The 24,290-nt window shown below is 36.4% G+C and overlaps 2 protein-coding genes across 3 annotated transcripts in view; one reads left to right on the forward strand and one right to left on the reverse strand.

Annotated features, from left to right (window-relative positions):
* The window catches only part of sdccag8 (SHH signaling and ciliogenesis regulator sdccag8), a 53,233-nt gene extending 52,912 nt beyond the window's left edge, over positions 1 to 321 (reverse strand). The window contains exon 1 of the mRNA XM_067422066.1: positions 112 to 321. Within this exon, the coding sequence (XP_067278167.1) occupies positions 112 to 175 (64 nt within the window). The 5' untranslated portion in view covers positions 176 to 321. The remainder of the gene's footprint in view (positions 1 to 111) is intronic.
* Positions 322 to 599: 278 nt separating this feature from the next.
* Positions 600 to 24,290, forward strand: part of cep170aa (centrosomal protein 170Aa) — a 47,010-nt gene continuing 23,319 nt past the window's right edge. Inside the window, exons 1-7 of one of the 2 annotated variants that reach the window (XM_067422494.1) lie at positions 600 to 787; positions 9,221 to 9,362; positions 12,900 to 12,989; positions 17,453 to 17,531; positions 18,366 to 18,424; positions 18,599 to 18,770; positions 21,474 to 21,611. In XM_067422494.1, the coding sequence (XP_067278595.1) occupies positions 9,258 to 9,362; positions 12,900 to 12,989; positions 17,453 to 17,531; positions 18,366 to 18,424; positions 18,599 to 18,770; positions 21,474 to 21,611 (643 nt within the window). In that variant the 5' untranslated portion in view covers positions 600 to 787; positions 9,221 to 9,257. Of the gene's footprint in view, positions 788 to 9,220; positions 9,363 to 12,899; positions 12,990 to 17,452; positions 17,532 to 18,365; positions 18,425 to 18,598; positions 18,771 to 21,470; positions 21,612 to 24,290 lie in introns of both variants that reach the window. The other variant, XM_067422493.1, reaches the window with a different exon arrangement.

Here is a 24,290-nt window from a genome sequence, read left to right on the forward strand (position 1 = left end):
CCATTATTTTTTTTCATAGGAAACTTGTATTTACGATCCGACAAGCACGTGAAGGCAGCATAACACTTGGCTGAAGCGAAGCATCATATGCTCTATCTCTGAAAACATCACCTCTCAATGTCTTCTGTAATGCTCCTAACTCCTCCTCGTCGTCTGAGTCCAAGGACGGTTTCATTGTTGACTGAAACACGTAGTAATGTTTGTTTGTGAATATTCAACACAGTTTCTCACTCTCAGTGTTTACTGTACGTGTAGAGTGCATGTTTTGGTTTTCAATGAACGACGTCCAAAAAGACGTCAACGGTTGCATGGCAGAAGTACCCTTCCGTAAACCGCGCACAGACGACTGGAACTTGTAGTTTGTAAGACCTGAAATTGGCTAGGTCTGAGTGAGGTAAAAACTACATGACGGGCATTTCCGCTACCCGCAATGTTATTGTACACATCGTTTAGTGTAAAAAATACTTATTGTTGAAAATGTTAGTCCTAAATTAATTCTGAATGACCCCAAAAAATAAATAATCATAAATATTTTATACGTCAGCCATTGTAGGAGGACACGCCCACCGGACTGTGTTGGAACTGCAAACGCTGTCCTACTTGCCTGATTCCAGGCTGCCGTATGTCGCCGCTATTTGTTAGGAATAACGCTATTGCTGCTGAGCAACTGTGGCAAATAGGAGACGTGGGGATACACACTGGGCTGGGCTACGAAATACGAAAACCATTTGATTTAGCTGCTGCATTGATCCCTGGGATAAAACTGACAGCGAATATAAGAGCAAGGGTGAGTAAGCATTCTTTTAAAGAGCCTTTCTTATATTTAGTGCACATATCAATAATGGTGTATTCATGGTTTTTTTTCCGTTTTTAACGTATTTTGCCAATTGCCTGTGGTATACAGATGCACGCTTTTTCTTTCCTGTGATCCGATCTTATCGTGTGATCAGGAGAATACCGTAAATGTAACAGCAGGACACTGCTAGCCAGTTCTATCATACTGAACGAGTACATTAGCAAAAATATTGCTTGTCTTTATGTGTGTTTTAGCATACGCTGTGTGTCCTAATGCTCGCGTTACTTCATTGATATTCTAATACACGGAGGTATTAATTTGTATATTAAATGTATAGTGGCTTGACTATGGTGCACAAAGAGGACACGAGCACTGGTCACCAGTTTGCCCAAACGCATGGCATCTTGCTTAGTATCGTAATATTTGCTCTCGATCGCAGCGAACCATTTAAAACGACAATATTTCAATACTGTAAATCGAGTGTGTAAAAGATGTGGATGATTTGCCGGGTACTGCTGCACACTGTGAAGGGCACTGCGCAGAATCCTTTGTTTTGACAAAGGCTTTTATTTTGTTCTGCTACATCTGGCCTAACGTTACATATATTTTGATTGCACTAATAATGACTCTTCTCAACGCTGCAAAATGATTATACCTTGTTGTTAAGTGTTCGCTACATCTAGTTTTAGAGGAAAACTGTATCTTGTCAAAATAGCCAATCTTCTTGACAGTAAACTGTCCTATCGGATATGATGTTACTAAATGGTGTAGATTAATTGCTGAACACTGGGGTTCTGTGGTATTTGTTACTTCCCCAGATATTGCTATAAAGTACAATATTGAAACTAGAAGCCTAAAACAAACAGTTTTTCCAAACCTAGCTTACTTGGACAGCATTTTTGGGTTGAATTTTATACGTTAATACTTATATACGTATTTGCAACTGTTTTACTGATTAATTTAGCTACCCATACTTAATTTCAATATCAAACTATTAAGTGTCCAACATTGACAACAAAAATTATGCACAATTAAGTTATGGGCAGAGTGTGTTTACTTTTTTGTTTTAGGGTGTAACTCTTATAGCTTTGCCCATTTCCTCTGGTGTATTTTCATTAACTAATCTGTAATTTTCCCCTCATTATTTCAGTCTATGTTATGAACCAGCTGTTTGTTTATACATGTGGTGGTCCAGATCCTGTTTTCAATCTATCTTTTTTGGATTCCAAAATGCAAAAGTGTCAGTGTAATGTACAGCCACAGTAGTTTTGACCCTTTTAATTATTTCTTCTCTTGAGATAATTAAAAAACCTGAAACAAAAACTTGCATGGAATAGGTTTAATATTAATAATAAAATAATAATAATAATAATATATTTTATTTATAACTCACTTTTCATTCCGAAGAATCTCAAAGTGCAAAAATATATGTTTAAAGAGCTCATAAGACATCAGTATCACCTGACTTAATCCACTAAAAGAGAAAATGCAACAGCTATCTTAGACCCAGGCCTAAACATATCATAGTCTGGGGCTTTCACAAGAAAAAAAATCTTTCTTTTGTGAACCCCGGGCCTCAAATCATTAATTATTTATAAGTCAGCATCACATCCTCAGTTGGATCATGTTGACTGACCAATCCAGTGAGCTTCCTGTTGTTAAACGGAAGTACCAAGTAAATGTGGCTTCACAAAGAAGACGGGAGAGAATCGCATGTTTGCAGGGATCATTTCCCTCCTTAATAAATCATAAAAAAATGACCTTATATATGTTTTTTTTAAATTATTATCTTAAGCTTTTTGTTGGGTCTCATGCTGTCAGTGCTATATTGCAAATCCATATAAATGGCTGTCTATGTGTGTTGATCAGACTATTGCATTATTTCAGGCCAGTCTGGATTCTGTATGCCCACTGGCTATAGCTTAATTCTGCTCTTTAGTTCTGATCTGTATTTGTCCTCCATTATTTGTCCCCAGCTCATATCTGGTCTACTGATTGTAACTGGTAATTGAAGCCCAGCAGAAGCCTAAAGGTGTATAATGGGAGTCAGACTTAGATGAATGTTTATTGATGATATACTGAACACAGTTCATTATACAGTGGCAAATGGACTTTCAGTAAAACTTGGCTCCCTACAAAGGCAATTTATATATATATATATATATATATATATATATATATATATATATATATATATATATATATATATATATATATATATATATATATATATATAAATCGGGACTACAATCTTTCAAATAATCGTACAAATATATCTATTTACCTAATATGACTTATGACCTGAAATGTTGCCAGAATTATAATCATACACTGTTTGTATGTCGACCAGAAGAGAACTGGCACCCCGACTGAGCCGGGTTGTTCCCAAGGTTTTTTTCTCCATTCTGGCCTGAAAGAGTTTTGCTTCCTTGCTACCATCGCCATTGGCTTTTGGCTTGCTCAGTTGGCGACACTTAAATTTCCGATCTGCCCGCATTGACTCTATATGATCATTGAAATTAGCTGGATAACATCACCGTTTTCACCAGAGCGGCTGTACAGCCGAATCAAATTCTGTTGCATTATCTTCCTGTTAACACTGTGAAGCTGCTTTGAAACTTGTAAAAAGTGCTACATATATAAAGGCGATTTTTAATTTTGATTTGACTGAAATTCCAGAATCGTCAGCAAGCTGACTAGTGTTATGAATGTTTATGGTTGTCAAAGAATGGGATGCTACATATCATTTTGGCTTTAAAAAGATTTTCCCAATTAATAGGCAAGAATAATCCTGGTGTTCTTCATGGTTGCTGTTCTTTTCGACAACAAAGCACTTGAATGGAACAAGCTCATAATCACGGCAACATAATGTCTGCTGAAAGTTCTGCTTTGCCATCACAAGAATGAATTATATTTAAAATATATAACAGTTATTTAAAATTGTACTGTGAAATACTTTTTCACAATGTGTCTTACTGTATTTTTGATCAAATAAATGCAGCCTTGGTGAGCATAATATACTTTCAAACATTTTTTAAAAATCTTACCAACCCCAAACATTTAAACGGCAGTGTAATTCGCAAAATAAATAGCTCATTGTAATTCTGATTTGGCATCTGAACATGCAGCAGAAATTCCCCTTAGACAGAAACATTTACTTGACGATTTAGGTCTGTTAGGTCAAGTATGTCATTATGTTTATAACCACCCAACGGGCACATTTTGTGTTTTTTGATAAGGTCTAGTCACAAGTGTATTAGATTTGGATTAATGATGGATCTTTGTTACTGCTTCCACATGCTGATGATGTAAATGAGCTGTCTGTTTCTCATGGCCATATGGTACTTTTAAAGCATCCCCAAATGTGCTCTCTCAGCGCGTTTTACTGCATTGGCCTCATTTTCTCAACAGAGATGTGGCGGTAGCTATAAAAATGTATTGTCTTTATATTTTCAGGTTTATTTTACATAGACTGAACTCTATTTGTCTTTTTATAATTAAATGTAGTAGTGGATTCAAGGGTAATCGCTGATCATTATTGGCCGATAATCGTTTTTATCAGTGGTCTCTTTAAAGGCCGATCAGATAGCGCAAAACTCGCGAAACAAATGTTATGCGCAGCTAATATTGCTTCACTATATTTACTGGTCTGGCAGTTCTACTAGGTGTCTTAAAAGGACAATACATCTTCTTTGTTGAGATGTATGCAACCCTACAGCAAGAAATTATGGTGGTGTGATTTTGATTTCTTTCCTTCACAGCGGTGCGCTTTTGTTTCTCCATAAAAGACTAAACATATTGTTCAAATCGGCTAAATCAGTGGTTTGTCATAAACTGCTGTCTACTGTTGGTAAATTGCAGGATGTGCTCAATAAAGAACAAAACAACAAAAAATTGTTAACACAAATGTTCTGCCTGGCTCTTCCAAGCATTATAATGGCAGTGAATGGAAGCCCAAAATTTGATGCCCAAAAAAAGTGTATCCTTCCATTATATATGTAATCCACACGATTCTGAGGCCTTCTGAAGCAAAATTAATGGGTTTTTGAAAAATAAATAAATATTTATTTAACATGTTTCGATTCTGTATTTCTATTCCGTAATATATCTATTTCTATTTAACATGTTATTAAGTAAAATGTCTAGCTTAGACCGCCTTCCGTAGTCAACTTACGGAAAAAGTGTATCTGGTGCGACGATGGCGTTGGACGTAGTGTAAGCATTTTAAACTGCGAGACGCATTACACTTTGTAAGTTGGAACTTTAGTAAACGTTACTTTAGTAAATTCTGAAAGTAGTGTTTTTAACTCCAAATAATGGTTTGCGTTGGCCTTTACCAACATAGGGCAAAATATTTCCCTATTTATGTTGGTCAGATGAATTCACCATGCTGACCAACAGAAAGCTGCTTGGTTTGACGTATGTGTGAGTTGTGCTTCATATATCACTACACTATTGATAATGAACAATGGACCTGAATTTTGGACTGACGTTTCACTAATGTGACTTCACTTTTAGTTCTTGGAAAGGCATCATTAAAAATCATCCTTTTTAAAGCATTTCTGCTAAAGGCACAATGCATTGTATCTCATTTATCAATGTCAGAAGGATATGGTCTGCCGAGTAAAGTGACAGGCACATACATTGTTCGCACACAAGACACTAAATCTAGTCCCTTCCAGGGCAAACAGCTTGAATTATCTGAATGAAAGTCCGCTGTTCATTCTGTCAAGCCCACTCGCTGCATTCTCCTTCAGCATTGAGGTTGTCTGTGGATCGATTTCTCTCCCAGCATTAGCATAGAGATGCACTTAAAATAGATTAGCGTATACTGTCTGGTGACAAGTCAGAAATGTAGTCTGCTGCCTTCCTAGGTTTGAGACAGAGGGCTAAGATGCCCTTACGCTTATTGTTGCAGCATCTGTTTCTAGAAATACAAATATATTTTTTGACAAATGCAGTCCAAATGCTTTGTAAGAGAAACTGAATGATGATTTAATTTCTTTGTGTGGTGAGTTAGATAAAAGCAATGAACCGAGACAATCAAATGAACAGTTTGTGATGACTCAGTGAAGAGATCATAATGACAGCAGTAAGAACATTGACTTTTTCACTCGCCGTTTTAATAGTGTTATTATAATTCACAATGTTTATTTGCCTTGCAACATCATATTACTACCTTCAAGGACTTGCAACATTCACTAGGCATTCACAGACACAAGGACTTCACTGTATAGCGAAACGTTACATTTCTAAAAGAGCGACATTCATGTCACATTGCATCAGCTGTACTTAAACCCTGTCTGTCATGAAGTGTTAATCTCACACTGTAAGTTTGAAAAGAATAGTTTATCCCACAATCAAAATTCTGTCATCATTAACTCACCCTCATGTAGTTCCAAACATGACTTTCTTTCTATTGTGGAACACAAAAGGTGCAAAGTGTTCATGTGCTTATTTCCATATACCGTATGTTTTGGAAAATAAGCCGCACATGGTCAAAGTTGCACTGTTGAATCCAAATGAGTGAACTTTGTGCATGTTTTACATGTTTGACTTTGTTTTATATATGTAATTGATTGACTTGTTTGTCAAGAAATGTCATAATTTTAATTTTGGGATGAACTGTTCCTTTAAGAGTGTCTGTTTGCTAGACTGGGCTGCAGCAGAGATGGGTCAGGCTAGTACTCATGGGTCATGATATGAGGTCAGAGGATTCTTGTGTATCATCTGGCTGGAGTTCTCATTAGATGGGTGTAGACTCCATGCAGAAAGTCACGCAACAGCTTCATACACGAAAAACACCAGTCTGAAAAGAACGTTTTTCTTTTATGTGTAGCAAAAACATCACAATCTGTCACATTTAAGTTGTTCCAGTTGCTATTCATTATTAAAATGGTGGTTTCCAGCTTCACCGCTTCTTTTATTCCAGAGTGAATCAGTGCCTTATTCCTCTTAAAGATGACGGAAATTCAGAGATGAGCAGGAGAAAGCGTTAGCCACACTTCCTGTTCATTGCGAACACACTCCGTCAACCCAAAACAATCCATCTCTTCAGACATTGAGGCGGGAGGATGCACTCACAGCCAGCATGGTGAAATCACCCTTTCACCCATTAAAAACACCATATGTCGCTTAGTTTGGAAGAAAGGGGAGCTTTTTGGGGCACAGAGCTTCTTCAACAGAAAGTGATGTGTCTGTTCGGCGACTCATGAAGTATGTGTGCCTCTAAGAAGGTGAAGCTCACTTCTAAGTCAAGAGTAAAGTCGGTAGATTTTAAGCTTTTAAATTAAGTCTTTAAGTATTCTTATTCTCAAGATTGTCTCATTATGCAGAGATTGTGATGGGTTTGAAGATTGAGATTGGTTTGAATGCACGTGTTCATCAGGAGGACAGACGACCAACACTCTCCAGCTTCCAAAGCTCTTTCATGTCTTATTAAAAGAAAATTGTATATCACACCACATCAGAGCGCCTATGCTACGTTGTGCTTATTCCTGAATTCCGTGGGTAGTTGACGGGTATAAAAGGCTTTCCTGTGGTTGCTCGATTATTGCTTGTGTTCCAGAAAAGAGAAAACCCAGCTGCTTGTATTCAGCTATTCCTCGCAAGGTCCCAAGATATGGTCTATCTGTGTTGTGAAGGACTTCTCAGAACTTTATTGATCTCCGAAACATTGTCCCTAACCTGCTCTGTTGCTGAATAAAAGTTTTTGAACGGTCATTTCTTCTTTTTCTTCTTTTTTTTGCAGTCCTGGGCTTTTGAAACAAAATACATTCTTTCACCATGGAATTAAAAAAAAAAGAGAAGAAAAAAAAGGAATTTCCACATTTTTAATACAATTCTGCATTTTTTTCTCTCGCGAGTTTAGTTTGAATTTCAACATTTCTTACTTTTTTGTGTTTTTGAATTTGACTTGCAATTGCAAGCTTGACTTGATTGTTAGAAAGTTGCAATTGCGAGTTATAAAGTATGAAATGCATGATAGTCGCATTTGCAATTTTCTCGCAAGTGCGATATATAGCGTCATTTTGACTTTATAACAGTTACGTAACATCAAAATTGCAGGTTAAAAAGTCGCAATTATCTTTTAAATTTGTTCATTCCGTGGCGGAAACAAGCTTATGTTATCGCATTAGATGGAAAAAAAGAGTTATTATACAGTAAACTTCCTTTTTTCCTTCCTTCCTTTTTTCCCCTTTCATTATTATATAAAACAAATTCCTTATAAAAGGATAAAATACAGAAGGGAACATATAATGAAAGTACAGCTTTTTCACAAAGTACAGTAAACTTTTTATGAAAAATGAAAAACAAGTATAAAACCTTAAACTTTTTTTATTTTATTTTATTTTATTTTATTATTTTTTTAGATGTAAAAAATCTTGCTTACATCTACTTTACATACATAAGTGGACCTTTAGAACTTTTAAGTGGAGGTCAGCTATATTGTATTTCAGTGAGTGGATATTGTGTTCCAGCACCTCAAGCTGTATAATCATCTTGTGCTCTCAGCAAATATGGGGCCCATTTATCAAAATGGCATCTATTATTGATCAAGATGTTGTCATAGCGATATGCAAATAAAAAGGGCTTTCACAATATCCAGTGTGAAGTAGCCCTAGCTGCTTGTGTGAGTAGTGTATATTAGTGGTAAGGGTCTTCCAGGTGACACGGTGACAGACGTGCTCTCTACAGTATTCGAGTTATACAGAGACTTGTTATTGTAGTCAGATGTCAGTGAGACCTATTTTGTTTTTGTTTGTACATTTGAGGTGGTGCATAGCTGTAAATAATGTACAGACTACACAAACAACAACCTCTAATGCATTTTTCGACATATACCATTGAAATATTTTTTTCACTGTTCTACTATGGTATACGTTGGAGTACCATGTATTTTGTATAAATAAAAGGGGTTGAAGAGTATCATTGGGTCACTTAGAAGGTGCTAGTGGGTTTGTATGTCAGGAGGATACATTAAATTCCTCTTCCCAGACCATTTGCAGCTGTAGCCTGGAGCAGCTGAATGTGACCTCCTTTTCATAGAAAGGGGAAAAAAAATCCCAGAGCCCAGTAGGGTGTGCAGCCAAGTTGCCTACATCACTTCCTGCCGCATCTGGCAATGATCATAGGCAGCGAGGGAGGAGGGAAGTGTCCCAGGCTTCTATAGCTTCAGAATAGAGTCAGCATGCAGCAGATTTCAGCGCGGTCTAACGGATCACTCTCTCTTCCTCCACCCACATTCCACTGTCGGTTCAAATTTAAACATCTATGTGGGATGGACATGATCTCTTTATAAAAAGCCCACTATTGTTTTTTTAAAGTTTGTAAGTTTAATAAAAGCTTGTATGGACTGAGAAGTTGAATGTTATTGATAGAAAGTTCTTCATAAATGTCTCTCTTTCTTTATCTGTCCATCAGGATGACGTAGGGACTGAGGCTGGAGAAGAGTGCAGAGATGAGCCTCACGTCCTGGTTCCTCGTGAGCAGCGGGGGTACGCGGCACCGGCTGCCCCGTGAAATGATCTTTGTGGGACGTGATGACTGCGAGCTTATGCTACAGGTCAGGAAGGGTATCTCTCAGTGTACTAGAACTACTAAAAACACTTTCGTTAATTGAAGTAAAGCTGAAATATAAATATTACATGAAAAACTTGAAAAACCTAAACTTAAATTTTTTTTTAATCAAATTTGTAATAAAATAAGTTAAAGTACTAAAGTGACTAATACTAAGACTGAAATTAAAATAAATGTAAGTGTTTACAAGCAAATATTAATAAATATGAATCTGTTCAAAATATGAACACATTTTATAATAGTATTCTGTTGATATTATGACCATGTTTTTTGAATCATGGTCGTGGTTTGCATAAGTGTGTAATTTTAGAACTATTAGTATCACCCTGTAAAACTGCAAAAATAATGACTGTTTTCAAACAGGTAGTCCTACCTCAGACTGCTGTGTTAGAAATTCTAAAGCAGTGTTACATGTATCCTTCACTGAGAAGGCAATGCCAGTATGCATCTCTTCAAGCTGTTCCGTGGAAATTCTTTTTATATAAAATGGTGGATGAGACCAGAAAAATCGCAATTATTTGTTTCATTCAATAAAGAAAGAAAAAAAATATATATTTATAAATATATATTTATTTATTTATTTATTTATTTATTTATTTATTTATTTATTTATTTATTTATTTATGTAGTGACATGCTATTATCAAATTCCATCAGAATTAAATGTGAGTTAAGCACTAATTGTGTAAGTTGCTTCCTATGTAGAATGTTCCCAATCTGTCACTTATGAAGTTCATTTTTGGTTTGGATACTGCCTTGAAAGCAGCTTGTCTATGTTGGTAGAAGACAGCAAGGTTTTTAAGATCTGCTACACTACCATTTGAAAGTTGGTGTCAGTATGCTTTTTTTTAAATAAAAGAAATTAATATTTTATTCAGCAAGGCTGCATTAAATTGATCAATGATACAAATAAAAAAAGATCCATGTTTTCAGCATTGATGATAAAAAAAAAATGTTTCTTGAGCATCAAAATCAGCATATAAGAATGATTTCTGAAGAATTATGTAACACTGAATATTGGAGCAATGGCTGCTGAAAATTCAGCTTTGCCATCACAGGAATAAATCACATTTTAACCATTAAATGCATACTTCAGGTTTTTTAGTGACCCGTTCAGTACCTTCTTCCTCATTTATTATTAAGTTAGACATCAACTTTCTTAATATTCCTCAATTAATTAATTATAAAATGATAAAAGAATATCTGTTTTCTTATTTATTTTTTGTAAAAATTGTATAGGGTTGCTAACGATCCGTGTATATAACAGTGTAAGTATATATATTTTTCTGCAGAACAATAATTGAATCTTTGATGACTGAATAAGTTTAATTCACCTTTATTCCACAATATGGCATGTCTGATAAATGATGAAGTGACATTTCAATCATATTTACCGCAGGCAGAAAACAAAAGTCTAGAAAGTATCATCATTAAAACTTGAAATGGCTCAGCGATTTACTGCAGAGCAAGTACTGAGCTCTATCAGATATTAGTGTAACTGTCACTTGATGGTGGATCTGGTGAAAAGGCATTCAGCGATCAAAATATTGATTTTGAATATTTGTTGAAAAATATAGTTTTGAAAATATGTTTGAGAACGCGAATATGAACCAGATTTTGAACATACTGAAAGAAGCACTGACAAAGACAGTGATGATGCTGTAAAACATATGCTCAAACTGAACCCTTCCCAGCTCCAAAAGGTAACAAAATATGCTTTATTTTATTCTTCTGTAATTGTTACTCTACCTGTCGCAATAATATAAAACTCTTGATATTAGAGATCCATCCATGTTCGATATAGATCCGGGTCGTCATATACCCAAATATGTAATAATAGCGAAACAATCATGCATTTAAGGTTAAAATATGTTAAAAAGAACAATGAATGTAGCCTTCGTGAGCATAAAAGTCTTTCAAAAACATTTTAAAAATATTCTTGAACCTAAAATTTTGAATGGTAGTGTACTTCACAAGCTCTGTGTAATGATCATAGGAAGGATGGGGACAGATTAAGTCATACCCAGGAGGAATGTTGTGTTCCAGCTAAGTGGCATGACTGTTACTATCTACCTCTGCATCAGTATACACATGTTAGTCATACTGCTTTATTAATAGAAAGTGGGGCAAACAGCTCATGGGGTACTTTTAGATGTACTACAGTGTCGAACTACGAGATCATAGACTGTAATGCCAAACATTGAGGGAGAAAGTGTCAGTCATGTCATTAGAGAGCTGAGTAACCCGGTCCAACTACAAAAACAATCTTCACGTATCACAACACAAACTGTGCAGAAGATATAATATCTTCTTAAAGAAAAGCTGTGAACTGTGTAACTCATTAGCAACCACATAACAAGTTGCTAAAAACCTCTCACAACACCTTAGTTAGCAACTGCATAGCAACTCTTTTGACTCCAACATTTTGGTCAAAAGTCTCCAATGGCATTTAAGAAATGGCTTTTTTGTACTATTATTTTGAGGTGCAAAGATGATATATCTTTGCACCTCAAAACAATAGTAAAAAGCCATTTCTTAAATCCATTTACCAGTACACAATAAACAAAGGCTCGTAGACCAGCCTTTAAATGGAGAGTATAGTAGACTATAGATGAACAAACTGCTTTTAAACACTAGTCTCTGGTAGACATAAACACGGCTTTGTTTAGTCAGAATTCCCCCATTTCCCTCTTTGACCCTTCTATGCTAAGGTCAAAGAGGGAAAACAGTCTCGATCTGGTCATGTGATTGCATTATAATGTTTAGTGGTCACATGTCTCAATATAGATTGGTAAAGTATTATATTCCTTATCAACTGAGGATGCGTTCTCTTTTAAACTAGAGCCACTGTGCTCATGTACACACATTTTAGGTGCTTTATCGTCAGCACATATAGGTTCTACATCTTAAACTTGTGGTTTGCACTTTTTAAAAATGTAATGCTTGTTTTATGCTGAGCAACTTACACATGCCTTTACTCCTCTGCAAACGAGAGATTGGCCATTCCTCTCGTATTTAAATGAAGATACAGTGCCTAAAAATGATTTGAACAATTGAACAATGAATTGAATCCATTTTCACTGGCAAAATCCAGTCAATTCAAAAGGAATCCACGCAATCAGGAATTTCGCAAAAGAGTGAAAGATTTTCACAAAAAAATATACTGTGTTGACCAACAGAAAACAGCTTGGTTTGAAAGTGAATTCTTTGTGGGCTGTGCTTCATACATCTCTATGCTATTGACAATAGACAATGGAACTTTTTTGTCCACGAAATTTTGCTAATGTCACTTTGAGGCCACAACCAATCTGTAATACTTGTGTGAGGGAACATTTCTTGTAAGATGTCTGGCATGTTGCAAACTTGAGAAATGTCACCTTCAAATTCTATCATTACTATGAGATGAAATACTACTGTGACTGCAGATAAACTAGCTTCCAAAAATAATAATTCTTTGAAGTGAAAATGCTAGCGCAAACTGTCTCAGGTAGGTAACTCCTGCTTTTACCTGTCTGTGATTGCAGTCTCGCAGTGTAGACAAGCAGCATGCTGTCATCAACTATGAGTCCACCAGCGACGAGCACAAAGTGAAGGATCTAGGAAGCCTGAATGGGGTGAGTAAGAGCAAAAGTCAATGGAGTGGTACATTTCTGATAAATGAATGTCACTGCCTTTAAAGAAACAAATTGTGTAAAAACACAATAGTATAGGAAATTATAGTAAGTTCAGTAAATTAAATTTCCAGATAATAAAATGTGCTTTCTTCATAACGTCACTTTACAGTCTCTTTCTTTACGGTCTCTTACACAAAATTATTTAAGTTAAAAATGATCAGTGTTAGAGCGTTTAAGGCCATTAAGCACATGCGTAAAAATATATTATGTTTTATTTAGCAAGCATATAACCACTTAGATCATTCATTGAAAAGATTTAGGTGTCCTCAGAGTGTGCCCATACATATGTATGTAGAATTCGGTGTAAATATCGCATTTTGTTTTGAAGGTTATAGACACTCATATTTACGATTGCATAAAAATGACCCATGGGTGACAATGATTGGATTTGTTTACCACTTCCTATCAATATGTTGACATTTATTGTTTAGCTATCGACCTATGTTTTTGAATTTTCTGCGGTGGTTTTATTCTCGGTTTTGAAGATATTCACAAAAGTATGCTAAATCAGGAGTCTAAGGAAGCGACTCCTGTGAAAAGCGCCAATATAAAGCTTCTCAGGCTCCTTCAGGGCATCGTGCCGATGATGCATACCGAGTTTCATTCTGATCGGGCTCCAATAACCTTGTCTAATAGATGCTCAAATTTTATTGGCCGATGACGGCCATGTGCTTTGAGATACGCCAATGTCCTCATAGAGAGACCCTGGACAAAGAAACTGCATGGACATTTTCAAGTCAATCTGACTTTTTTCATACATATGTGTTCTGAGTTTAGTGAAAATATCTTGTTCCGTTCACGAGTTATAGCCCTTTTTAGTAAAGGAGTTTTTAGGAAAAATGGCCCCAATCACATCAAACATTTTGGCTAACCTTAGCGAATATTGAGCCAAGGATTTGGAGTTATGAGTCATTTCATACTTTTGACCATCAGGCCGATCGGGGCGAGCCTTGGTGACGTTGTAGGTGGTGGGAGTACTACCAGCCCTCAAAGTTTCAAGTCTCTACGACTTAAGGTTTGGTCTGCCTGATCATTTTTAGGGGAGAATGCTGATCCTTGGAAAAATGAACAATTACAATAGACCATTTCAGAATGTTTGTAAACAATGGGCACCAGGATACTTTCCGGGTGGCAGAACGCGAGCGGCTTCTATTGACAAACTGAAGAGATCCAGCCGGCTACTGTAAACAGTGACATAGTTAAGAACATTGTTGTTGATTAAAGTTGAAACTATGATGAAAACAACTTGTGTTTGGGGTTACGCCGTCAGATATACAGCAAAAGGTGTAGGATTATATCGATTTCATTCAGAAAATATATACAGCAAAACCTGTGGGTGAGGAGGCTAAAGCGAGTGGACGTTGTCAAAAGTGGCGCTACAGAGAAGTATTCTCAAAACGGTCCATCTACAATCTATAATTATCTTCAGCTGGGGAAATTCAAGACTAATATTAGTAAACTTTAGATCTCTTTTAAAGATCGAACTTATTGCCAGTCACTGCCTGAAGTAAAAGTAGGAAGAGACCAAACTTGTCAATGGAAGAAATGGGAAAAGCAAAACATAGTTGTAGGCTGATGGATGATTGATGCGTGTACCACACTGGCTTCATCATCACCACGAGTTTAGTTTGAGTGAATGCCTAACGTTAGCGGAGTAGCGCTAGTCTACAGCACGCTATCCTTTTGACCGTCAGAAGCTCACGTCTGTGCCATCTGATCCGACCCCGACCGAGCAACAGAAAACCATCATAGCTTTTTTTAGTTAGATAACAGGGAAATAGACCATCTACGATAGCCTAACATAGTCAAAACTCAACAGTCACTAAAATAACTACTCAATGTAGGCTGAGGCTCATTTAAAAATGATGGTATTAGACTAGCGCTACATCTGCCGGAGCAAGGTTAGGCATTTCATGTATTGCTATGTCCTATATTAGTTAATCAGTCCCTCAATAATCATGTTAACTATGTCTGAATCCCAAGCAATTTACTAGCGTTGCCACTGGAACGCTTCGGCTTTTGCCACCCGGAAGAGCGTTTATTACTGTTGTGACGTCATGGTGAATTGTCGTATAGGGTTTCATCGCTACGCACTTAAACCCCAAATTAATCACATCCATTTACTTATTTAATCAGTCAGCATGTAATATGCAGGATACTGTAAAGTCAACCAAATATTATTTTAAAAGATAAAGTCTAGGTTCTTTAAAAATTGGAATTATATTCATGTATATTCAGCCTGTTGTTGAATCAGATTAATACAAACTGACCTCTTCATACTTGATTCATGTACTGTGGTAGTACTAAACCTTAGTATATTGAGGTGCAGCCTGCTTTTCCTGAGTCTGTGCTCTGTGTTTGTATTAGATTATGTCTGTCTTTTTGAGGTCAGTAGAATCTCTCTGACTAAATCAGAACTCATGGGGCCACTCACACAAATTACAACCTCTTCCTGTTGAGTCATGCTTAAGAATTCCTCTTCCTGTCCTGCTTTGGCAGGAAATGACTATAATAGTGTGTGTAGCATATTATCCACTTTTTTGTTTAGCAGTTTCAGGACTGTTTACACTCATGTTGAGCAGGGATCTGTTTTCAACAAAACTCTAACAAAACAAGCCCAGACGTCGCATGAAACTACCATATTCCTTTAGTTGAAGTTGGCACGTGTTGAAAACTGAACAGAATTAAGGGAAATAACATTGCAGTCTGCTACTGAAGAGACTGTACAAATTCCCCTACTGTGACCCCACATTCCATCTTAAGGTCTTTGGATATTGTTGGAAGGACAGAAGAGGAGATTGATTCAGCTTTTCAATGGAAATTTTAAATAGAAATTTTTGCTCTAGAAAGTGCTTTGTCAGTGCGATTAGCCCCCCTCTTTGTTTGGCTCTGCAGGAAGCTGCTGATATTTGAGACAGAACAGACCTTACAGCTCATTATAATCACCTTGAAGGTTTTAGACATTGTGAGGTGGCTCTCACTGTTGTAATATGTTTAGAGAGACCTGAAAAACATGTCTTCGCTAAACGTTTGAAGTTGAAGAAATACACAACCTTCTTACTGTCTTAATGAATGGCAGGTGAATGGGGCGCAGTGTATGGTTATCTTTAGCTATAGGTAAAGTCTGATGGGGATTTGGAGATCAAGGAGATTTTGAGATTAAACCATTAGCATGTCATTATGACTCAGTTTGTATAATTTTAAAGTGGATTTTTAAAGAAAAGAAAAAAAGCCCAGATTTAGTTGCTTAATACTTTGATAATTCGGAAAAGGAAAGTCTTTGTTTTGCTTCACACTTCATTATTCCTGTACACAATACTCCCATGAAATCAAGTTTAGTGTTTTGTGGCTTTTAGTTTGTGTGTGTTACCTTTGAGATCATCTAAATGCTAAATACTTCTAAATGTTGATAATTCTTTGTTAGCATAATAAGCACATTTCAAAATTACAGTCTTTCTCTTCTGAGGAAAACTGCAAACATATTGATTCACTCATCCTGCAGTACACAGATTTTTGTCCAATCAAATGCTCTCTTAATGAGAACATTTTTCACTCTAATGCAATCTACAATCATAGTTCAAGACTGTATCTAATTAGCTACTGGTTATTTTCAATAGGAAATATATAAATACAGTTTAAAAAACTCTGTGAAGTTAATTCCCAGGTAAGCTAAGAGGGAAACATCTTGGAATACTACTTGCTGGAAGGACCTTTTGAAATAATCCCAGAAGATGCTCTTTGGTTGGATCTCAGTCATAAGCATTAGAAAAAAAGGTCCAACGCACTTTTTCTAGTATAAAACATTAAAAGGCTATTAAAGTCCCCATTAAACCGGAAGTTGCAACCAACTACACTTCAGTGTTGTTACGTATTTCCAAGTAAACGGAATATTGAATAGAGGAAGGGATTTTATTTTAGCGCACCTCCTTTTCATCCCTCGTTATTAGTAAACTGACGGTTGGAGCGAGCTAAGGATATTCAATCCAAGCGGGCAAACTGACGTCATCACAGGAGGAATGCCAAGAGCAGAAGTAAATTTTCAGATTTCTATTAAAGATTAATAGAAAAAAAGAAGAAGAAAAAAATTAACTTTCATTAATTAACATGGATTAATTGTTCACCACAAGACTAGTAATATGTGCTAAGTAAATAGGATCAATTTTGATTTCATGAGGACTTTATACTTTATAAAGGCTTTTTAACATTTTGTAGAAGAAGTCCTTTGGACCTCTTTTTCTAATGTTTTTAAGTAACATTAGTATCATAGTATCATTCATCCATTCTCCAAACCACTATATTCACATATTGTGAACTAGAAATGAACTTATGTGTCTGTGATGTGAACCAGTATAAGTTGAACAGCTCTCTAAAATGTGAATTGTGTTTGTCTTTTTTATTGTCAGACGTTTGTTAATGATGTCAGGATCCAGGAACAGATGTACATCACTTTAAAGATGGATGACAAACTGAGGTTTGGATATGATATCCTTCAATGCATCATCTGATATTTCTTCTGAAAGCTTTTAAGATCTAGGGCCAGGTTTACTATCAGCTTGCACCAGTGCAAACCCTCTTTCAGACACACAGTGAAAAGTGAACTATGAAAAGCTGTGGACTGGGTTATTTTTGCAGCTGATCTGCGTATCCATTTGTAAGAGTTTCCCTTTCAGACGCTACATTTATGAGGGGAGAGTATTTAAATAATCATGCAGAGTGATTTACTAAGGTTTGCGCTATAGCCAACATGGTATTTGCGCCATTGTTGCTTGGAAGGAACCACAGGAAACCAAAAGCACTTGGTAGAAGGAAGAAAACTACTCTCTCGTGTTAATTTATTTGAAATGCCAGAGGAAAACATATAGACGATTACCAAGCCACATTATTTTTTAATTTGCTCTGCTTTTGGTAGATTGCATTGGCCATAATGGAAATTCTTTAATTCACCCATTGTCAGTAGATCAACCCCAGAACTGTCCACTCCCATTGGTGCTTTTATAGGATTGCGGTCTCACGCTAATTTGCCCTGTTTTTTAAATCTGGCCCTTAGTGTTTATTTAGTATTTCGTAGTATCCTTATTTAATTTATTGGTATTTAATTTGTTTATACGGTCATAATTTGAAAGATGTGTGTGTTTGAGCATGACAAAGAATGAGATGTAGACTAGTATTTGCGGATGTGTGGCCCATGTGTGTGTGTGAACATTGTCCAAAAGGGTGACAGAGAGTACATTTTGAGCCTTTGCTTTGTGTGAATGAAGTATGAACATTCAGTATGTTTTAGATATTTATGAGACTGTCTTCCTTAACTTGACTCACATACCAACCTGTTCACTGTGGAACGAGGAGAGCTACATGTGCCAGAGGAGGCTCTGAAGGTAAAACAACCACTATAGCCAACTATATGCTGGTTCATCAAAATATTAAGATGTTGGCGCTTGTATTATCAGAATTGCACATGCTTGTCTTATGTAGTTTACTTATCTTCCTGAAGTAATGTCTGATGGCAGGTTTCTGGCACGCACTTTGTTATTCTCCCTCCTTTATATCAGCATGAGAAGTTCACCAGCCAACTTCAACTGGGCAAGAAGCCCACCTGTGCTGAGCCCTTAAAAACCCCCAAGTCTTCTCCAGACAAAGCCAAAGTGAAGAAACCAACTGAGCCCATTGCTGAACCAGCAGGCAAAGCTGTAGAGGCTAACAAAGGAGATGACAAGATGCAAGGTAAAAACCACCTTCATGATTTCAGGGTGTACGTTATGGATTCTTGTCTACTGTGTAGGTGATGCAAAACAATGTTTCATCGTTCAATAATGCAACTCCTTTAATGTGTAGATGTGCCCCATCTAACTATTCCAGTTACCCTTTTCAACAGAGCAAAGTGACATAAATGAGCTTAGTCTATTTTTATCAAGCAACTAACTAGTAGCAGGTGTACTTGACCTTCTGTCATCTCATCTCAGATCAAGCACCAGGGCAGTATTCAGAAAATTCAATAACTCCTCACAGAGAAGCAACACAAACATGTGACAGTTGTGAGAGATAAAAATAGCTCTCTGGCTAAAGGCACCCAAACACTATAAAATAATCTGATTTTGGGCCCAATTTTCCCCTTCCGATAATCCTAGGTAAGGTCCCAATTATCTTGATGGTTCTCTACAGATTATTTTATCAGATTTTCCTTTGGTGTGTTCAGAGTGATTTGAACCTGCCTCGAAGAACATCACAACCTTCTGCAAAAAGCAGTCCAAACACTATTACTAATTTCTTCTAGCCCGTTCTCTGCCATGATTCCAAGATTTCTCGTGTTCACAGTCAGGAATCACATTGCGACACTCCACGCACTATAGGAACAAAACTGTTTGTGAGTGAAAATCAAGTTTTAATGTTGTTTACACTTAATGTCTTAATGTGGTGTTTTAATATGCTTTAAGACAAACCATGTGAAAATTCATAAGTCAACACCATATTTTCTCCTTAAATTGTCACAAACTACCTTGTAACCAATCTCACCAACATGCGGGCATGCTTTATCATTAACGATGCTGTGAAGCGGGGGAGTTTTAAGAGAAGCCAGTATATTTTTCTGTTGGAATGAAAAATCGGGTACATTTAGCAACATAGCGAGTGAATGATGTATATGATGTATATTACGATGTTATGAACTATATGCCTTTCTCCACTGACATTGCACAAAGTTGTTCAAAGCGTTTCTAGTAGGCAGTTGTCTGACTCTGAGATGGTGAACGAGAACATGGTTTGTAACATTAGCAACACATTATTAGCTGTTTGATAACATAGTTAATCATATAATCAACAATAGGCTAATCATATTAATTACCTTTATGTATCGTTGTAAAAAGCGATACATAAAATGCATTACCGTTGTGATACATCGACTTAGACAACCCGGTATGAGTGAGTAGAGGTGGGGCTAATTTGCATAATAATGGATCCAGAGTATACATTTTTCACAGGAAAAAAAAACTTAAATATGTAATTTGGGTGATCAAAGATGTGTTTTAAGGGATACAATTATTGACTACAAGGGGACTTTAAAACTATGATTTTTTTATTGTCATGATTGTGGTCTCTTACATTTTAAAAATCTTTATGTGTGGGCCAGCCTTAAAGAGAAGATTGCATCTGATTTTTTCCCTGTAATGGAAAATGGAAAAAAAAAGCTTATCACAAATGGAAAATTAAGAATGACATTGTCAACTCTAAATGGCTAGCACAGTCCCATTGATTTTCCGTCGATGACCATTTGTGCTGTGGGCTTGAATGATACCTCAAATCATGCAGATTGAAGAGGAGAGTAGTTCTGTTCATTTTAATCAAAGACTTATTCACAAAGGTCATCTAGGTTTATAATTGGGATTGGCTCTTTTGACCAGTAAGCAACCACTGAGAAAACCTCAGCAACCACATACCAACACCTTGGTAACCACCCACGATGGTGGCGAGTTTAGCACTTCAAAGTATGTAATTTTTCTGGTCCTTGATTATGATTGGCTGAACCTGAGCATCATTTAAAGTTGTTGTCAAATACTATAAACGCATGCCTCTGACCTCATAACATCAGTATTACTGCCCTGCTGCTTTTTGTGTTTCTTTAGTTTTAAACATGGCTAAAAAATAGATTATTATATTTCTATTGCTGAAAGTTTATTTTATAAAACCTTGCCAGGTATATGTAGCGTAGCAACAGGCCTTATTAGCTGTTCTAAAATCACTGTAAACCACAGCTTAATGTGTTTTTATTTTTATTTTTTTTTATTTTTTTGAGACTTTAACCCACTGAAACACACATGTAGTTTATGTGTTACTCTATGTAATTAGAACTGTGGTTCAGCCCTGTCGTGAAGTGCTGGGGATTTAATAATAGGGAAGGGAAAATCGCTACGCCCATGCCTGTTTTTCAGCCATCAGTGTTTCGAGGGTGGGTAGCATTTAACATGCACTCTTATCTCATTGCCACCTGGTTATTTCATCCTGCTAATTGTCAGGCTTGTCTAAAAGTCCCTTAGTCCCCGGCTGTTAAAGTTGAAGATGCATCTGTGGAAAGCACACGAATAAAACGACTGAGAATCAAACCCACTGCAGCACTAGGAGTCACTGACTGAATCAATATTATGCATTCACAAAAGCATTCTTCCACAATTCACTTGATCTAAATGATCCTGTGCAAATGGAAATGTTCTGCCCTGCACAGATCAGAAACAGATTTATGTTTCTACTTATGTTAACAAATGAAACCTTTCTGGAAAATGTTATCTTGTTCATTTATTCAATCATGGTGCGATCAGATGCTAATGTGACATGTAAACACTAACATGAATGTACATGTAATACAGCATTGTATATACTGTATGTATGTGTCCTTGTGTCCTCAAAGCAAAGCTAATATTTTCATTTCTATAGCAGGTGATATAGCTGCCTTGCATAGGGGAACCCCACTGTATGGACAGCCATCCTGGTGGGGCGACGGGGATGCAGATGATGAGAATTCCTTTAAACAGGAGAATAAAACCTCTGGGAAGAAGCAGGAGAACAGTGGGACAGGTAAGACATCCCAGAATCATTTTAAACACTCTCTGTTTACACAAAATATATTTTTAAGTGGATTGTTTTACTAGAATAATTTGATTTGGCATAGAGTAAAAATATCCAGTATTTATGTCTTGTTTTACATTTAAAATATATATATATATATATATATATATATATATATATATATATATATATATATATATATATATATATATATATATATATATATAATTTGATCAAATATCACATAAAAAAATATTTCTAATTTACTTGAAACAAAATCAGATATTAAAATATTTTTTAAGCTTCCGAAGGCTATATTTATTGAATACAAATGCTATATAAAGCAGTAATATTTTGAAATATTATTACTATTTTAAATACCATTTTTCTATTGTAATACATTTTAAAATTAATTTAATCCTGTGATCGCAAAGCTGAATTTTCATCAGTCATCACTTCAGTCTTCAGTGTCGCATGATCCTTCAGAAATCATTCAAAAATGCTGATTTGCTGCTCAAGTAACAATTCTTATTAATTTTAAATATAGAAAGAACAAAAAAACAACATTCATTTGAAATAATATAACTCTTTTATGACATTATAAATGCTAATGTCACTTGTGATCATTTTAAAGCATCCTTGCTGAATAAGTATTAATGTATTAATTTATTTAAACAATCTTACTGATCCCACACTTTGGAAAAGTAGTGTATCTTCATTCAAGTTTGGATTAAGTTCATTTATCTTTTTGGGAATATTTAGGTATTTTACTGGAAATAAGAAAAAAGATTATTAACAATAATCTCAGAACTATATAACTCAATCCTTACATATGTCTACATATGTTCAGATAATTTCTGATTAGTCCATGTATGGCTGACTGATGTAGACCAAAAAGAACAGTTGTCTTAAATGAAGAGTTTGTATTGTTTGCTGTTTAATTTAGAAAAAGAGCGTAAAATATGCTCCCGATTGAAACTGGTGTGTTGTAGTGTGCTTTGATGCAGGGGTCTGGAATCCTATTAACTTGCTCCGTATAGGAGTAATGGGATTGTAGATTACTGAGGCTTTACCACAGCAGGAAATCATCCGTTTGCTTCAGACACTAAACCAGACAAGTGCACTCAAAATACAGCAAGAAAAAAACATACTGTGCACTTTGTCATCATTCCATTTTGGTTTATGTGAGATCAGACTATAAGATCTAGATAATGTAATTCTATCTCCACTTAGGTTGCCAGGAGAATGGTGCTTGTCTGATTGCATTGTGGCAAGTGTAAAGTTTGGTGAAAGGGGGATTATAGAATGGGGTTGTTTTTCATGGGTTGTGCTTGGCCCCTTAGCTCCCATGAAAGGAACTGTTAATGCCTCAGCATACCAAGACATTTTGGACAATTTAATGCTCCCAGCTTTGTGGGAACAGTTTGGGGATGGCCCCTTCCTGTTAGAGTTTGAATAGAGAGTTTGCCCACTGTAACCCACTGAAGCTTATTATACCGACACATGGAAATGTACTGAATGAGTTCTATATGTGTAGATTATGAAAAACATAATAGACAAAGATAACCATAAACATGTGTGTTTTAGGTTTATTTCTTCATCACATGTACTGGTTTTATCGTTGACCCCAGAATAGACCATCAAAGATCTTAAAGCACTCGTGCCCTTGAGCCCTCTTAATTTAATTCACTCAAAACAGCAACGTGTCTGTTTAAAGACACAAAATCCTCTCCCAGAAGAAGCCTTGTTCCCCTCTGAGGGAATGTTGGGTAAATATATCTCGAAGGGGTAGTGCTGGCACACTGAATGGCATTGTTTGACAAAACCTCGCCGTCTTGCTCAGGCAATGAATATAGGCTCAGGTTCAGGAGACAGCAGAGTTGGCAGAGGTTCCAAATGAATCAACATTATTTGTTTCAGACTTGATAAACCTCAGTGTTGCCACACACACCACACAGAGAGAGAGAGAGAGAGAGAGAGAGAGAGAGAGAGAGAGAGAGAGAGAGAGAGAGAGAGAGAGAGAGAGAGAGAGAGAGAGAGAGAGAGAATCATTCATGCAACAGTCCACCACATCAAAGTTCCAACACCTCCCAGAGCTATTTTAGGCGGCAGTCAAGGCTGGTTTTTTCGAATGCAGGGACTCACAGGCCAGTGTAGGAAAGGAAGAGGAAGAGAATGTAAAGGGAACCGTCTCCCTTAAGAAGTGAATAGGTTCATTTGTAGACAGGCCCAGCCCCCTCCATCTCCATTGTCATTGAGGCGTGTTTGCTTTCTCCTCTGTGACACCAGCGCCGTTCATCACAGAGGCAGCCACACATGCTACATTTGTAAGTATTTTGAGTATTTGAGTTGTTGTACTTTATCAAACATAGTTAATTGTATATTAACTTGCTAGAAAAAAAAGTGTATAGGACCTTGTGCCTCACAAGAATGTTCTTTGGTTCTACTAAACATTTAACAGTAGTTAAGTGAGGTAGAAATCTAATAATGGTTAGTGCTTTTCTAGTTGTGTTTTCTAGCTTACCAGAGATTTAGTTGAGCTAAAGGGAGGATAAGAAGCATTTTTGCTTTGGCTTAAAAGAGGAAGTGAAAAGTATTTTTAAAAAGAGGAAGTTTCAGCTGCACTCTGATTGGTCAGAGGATTAACTAGACATAAATGTAGGGGTGTAATTGTGGAAATTTAAGTGG

The sequence above is a fragment of the Pseudorasbora parva genome, chromosome 17, assembly GCF_024679245.1.
Source record: "Pseudorasbora parva isolate DD20220531a chromosome 17, ASM2467924v1, whole genome shotgun sequence".
NCBI classification, from domain to species: Eukaryota; Metazoa; Chordata; class Actinopteri; order Cypriniformes; family Gobionidae; genus Pseudorasbora; species Pseudorasbora parva.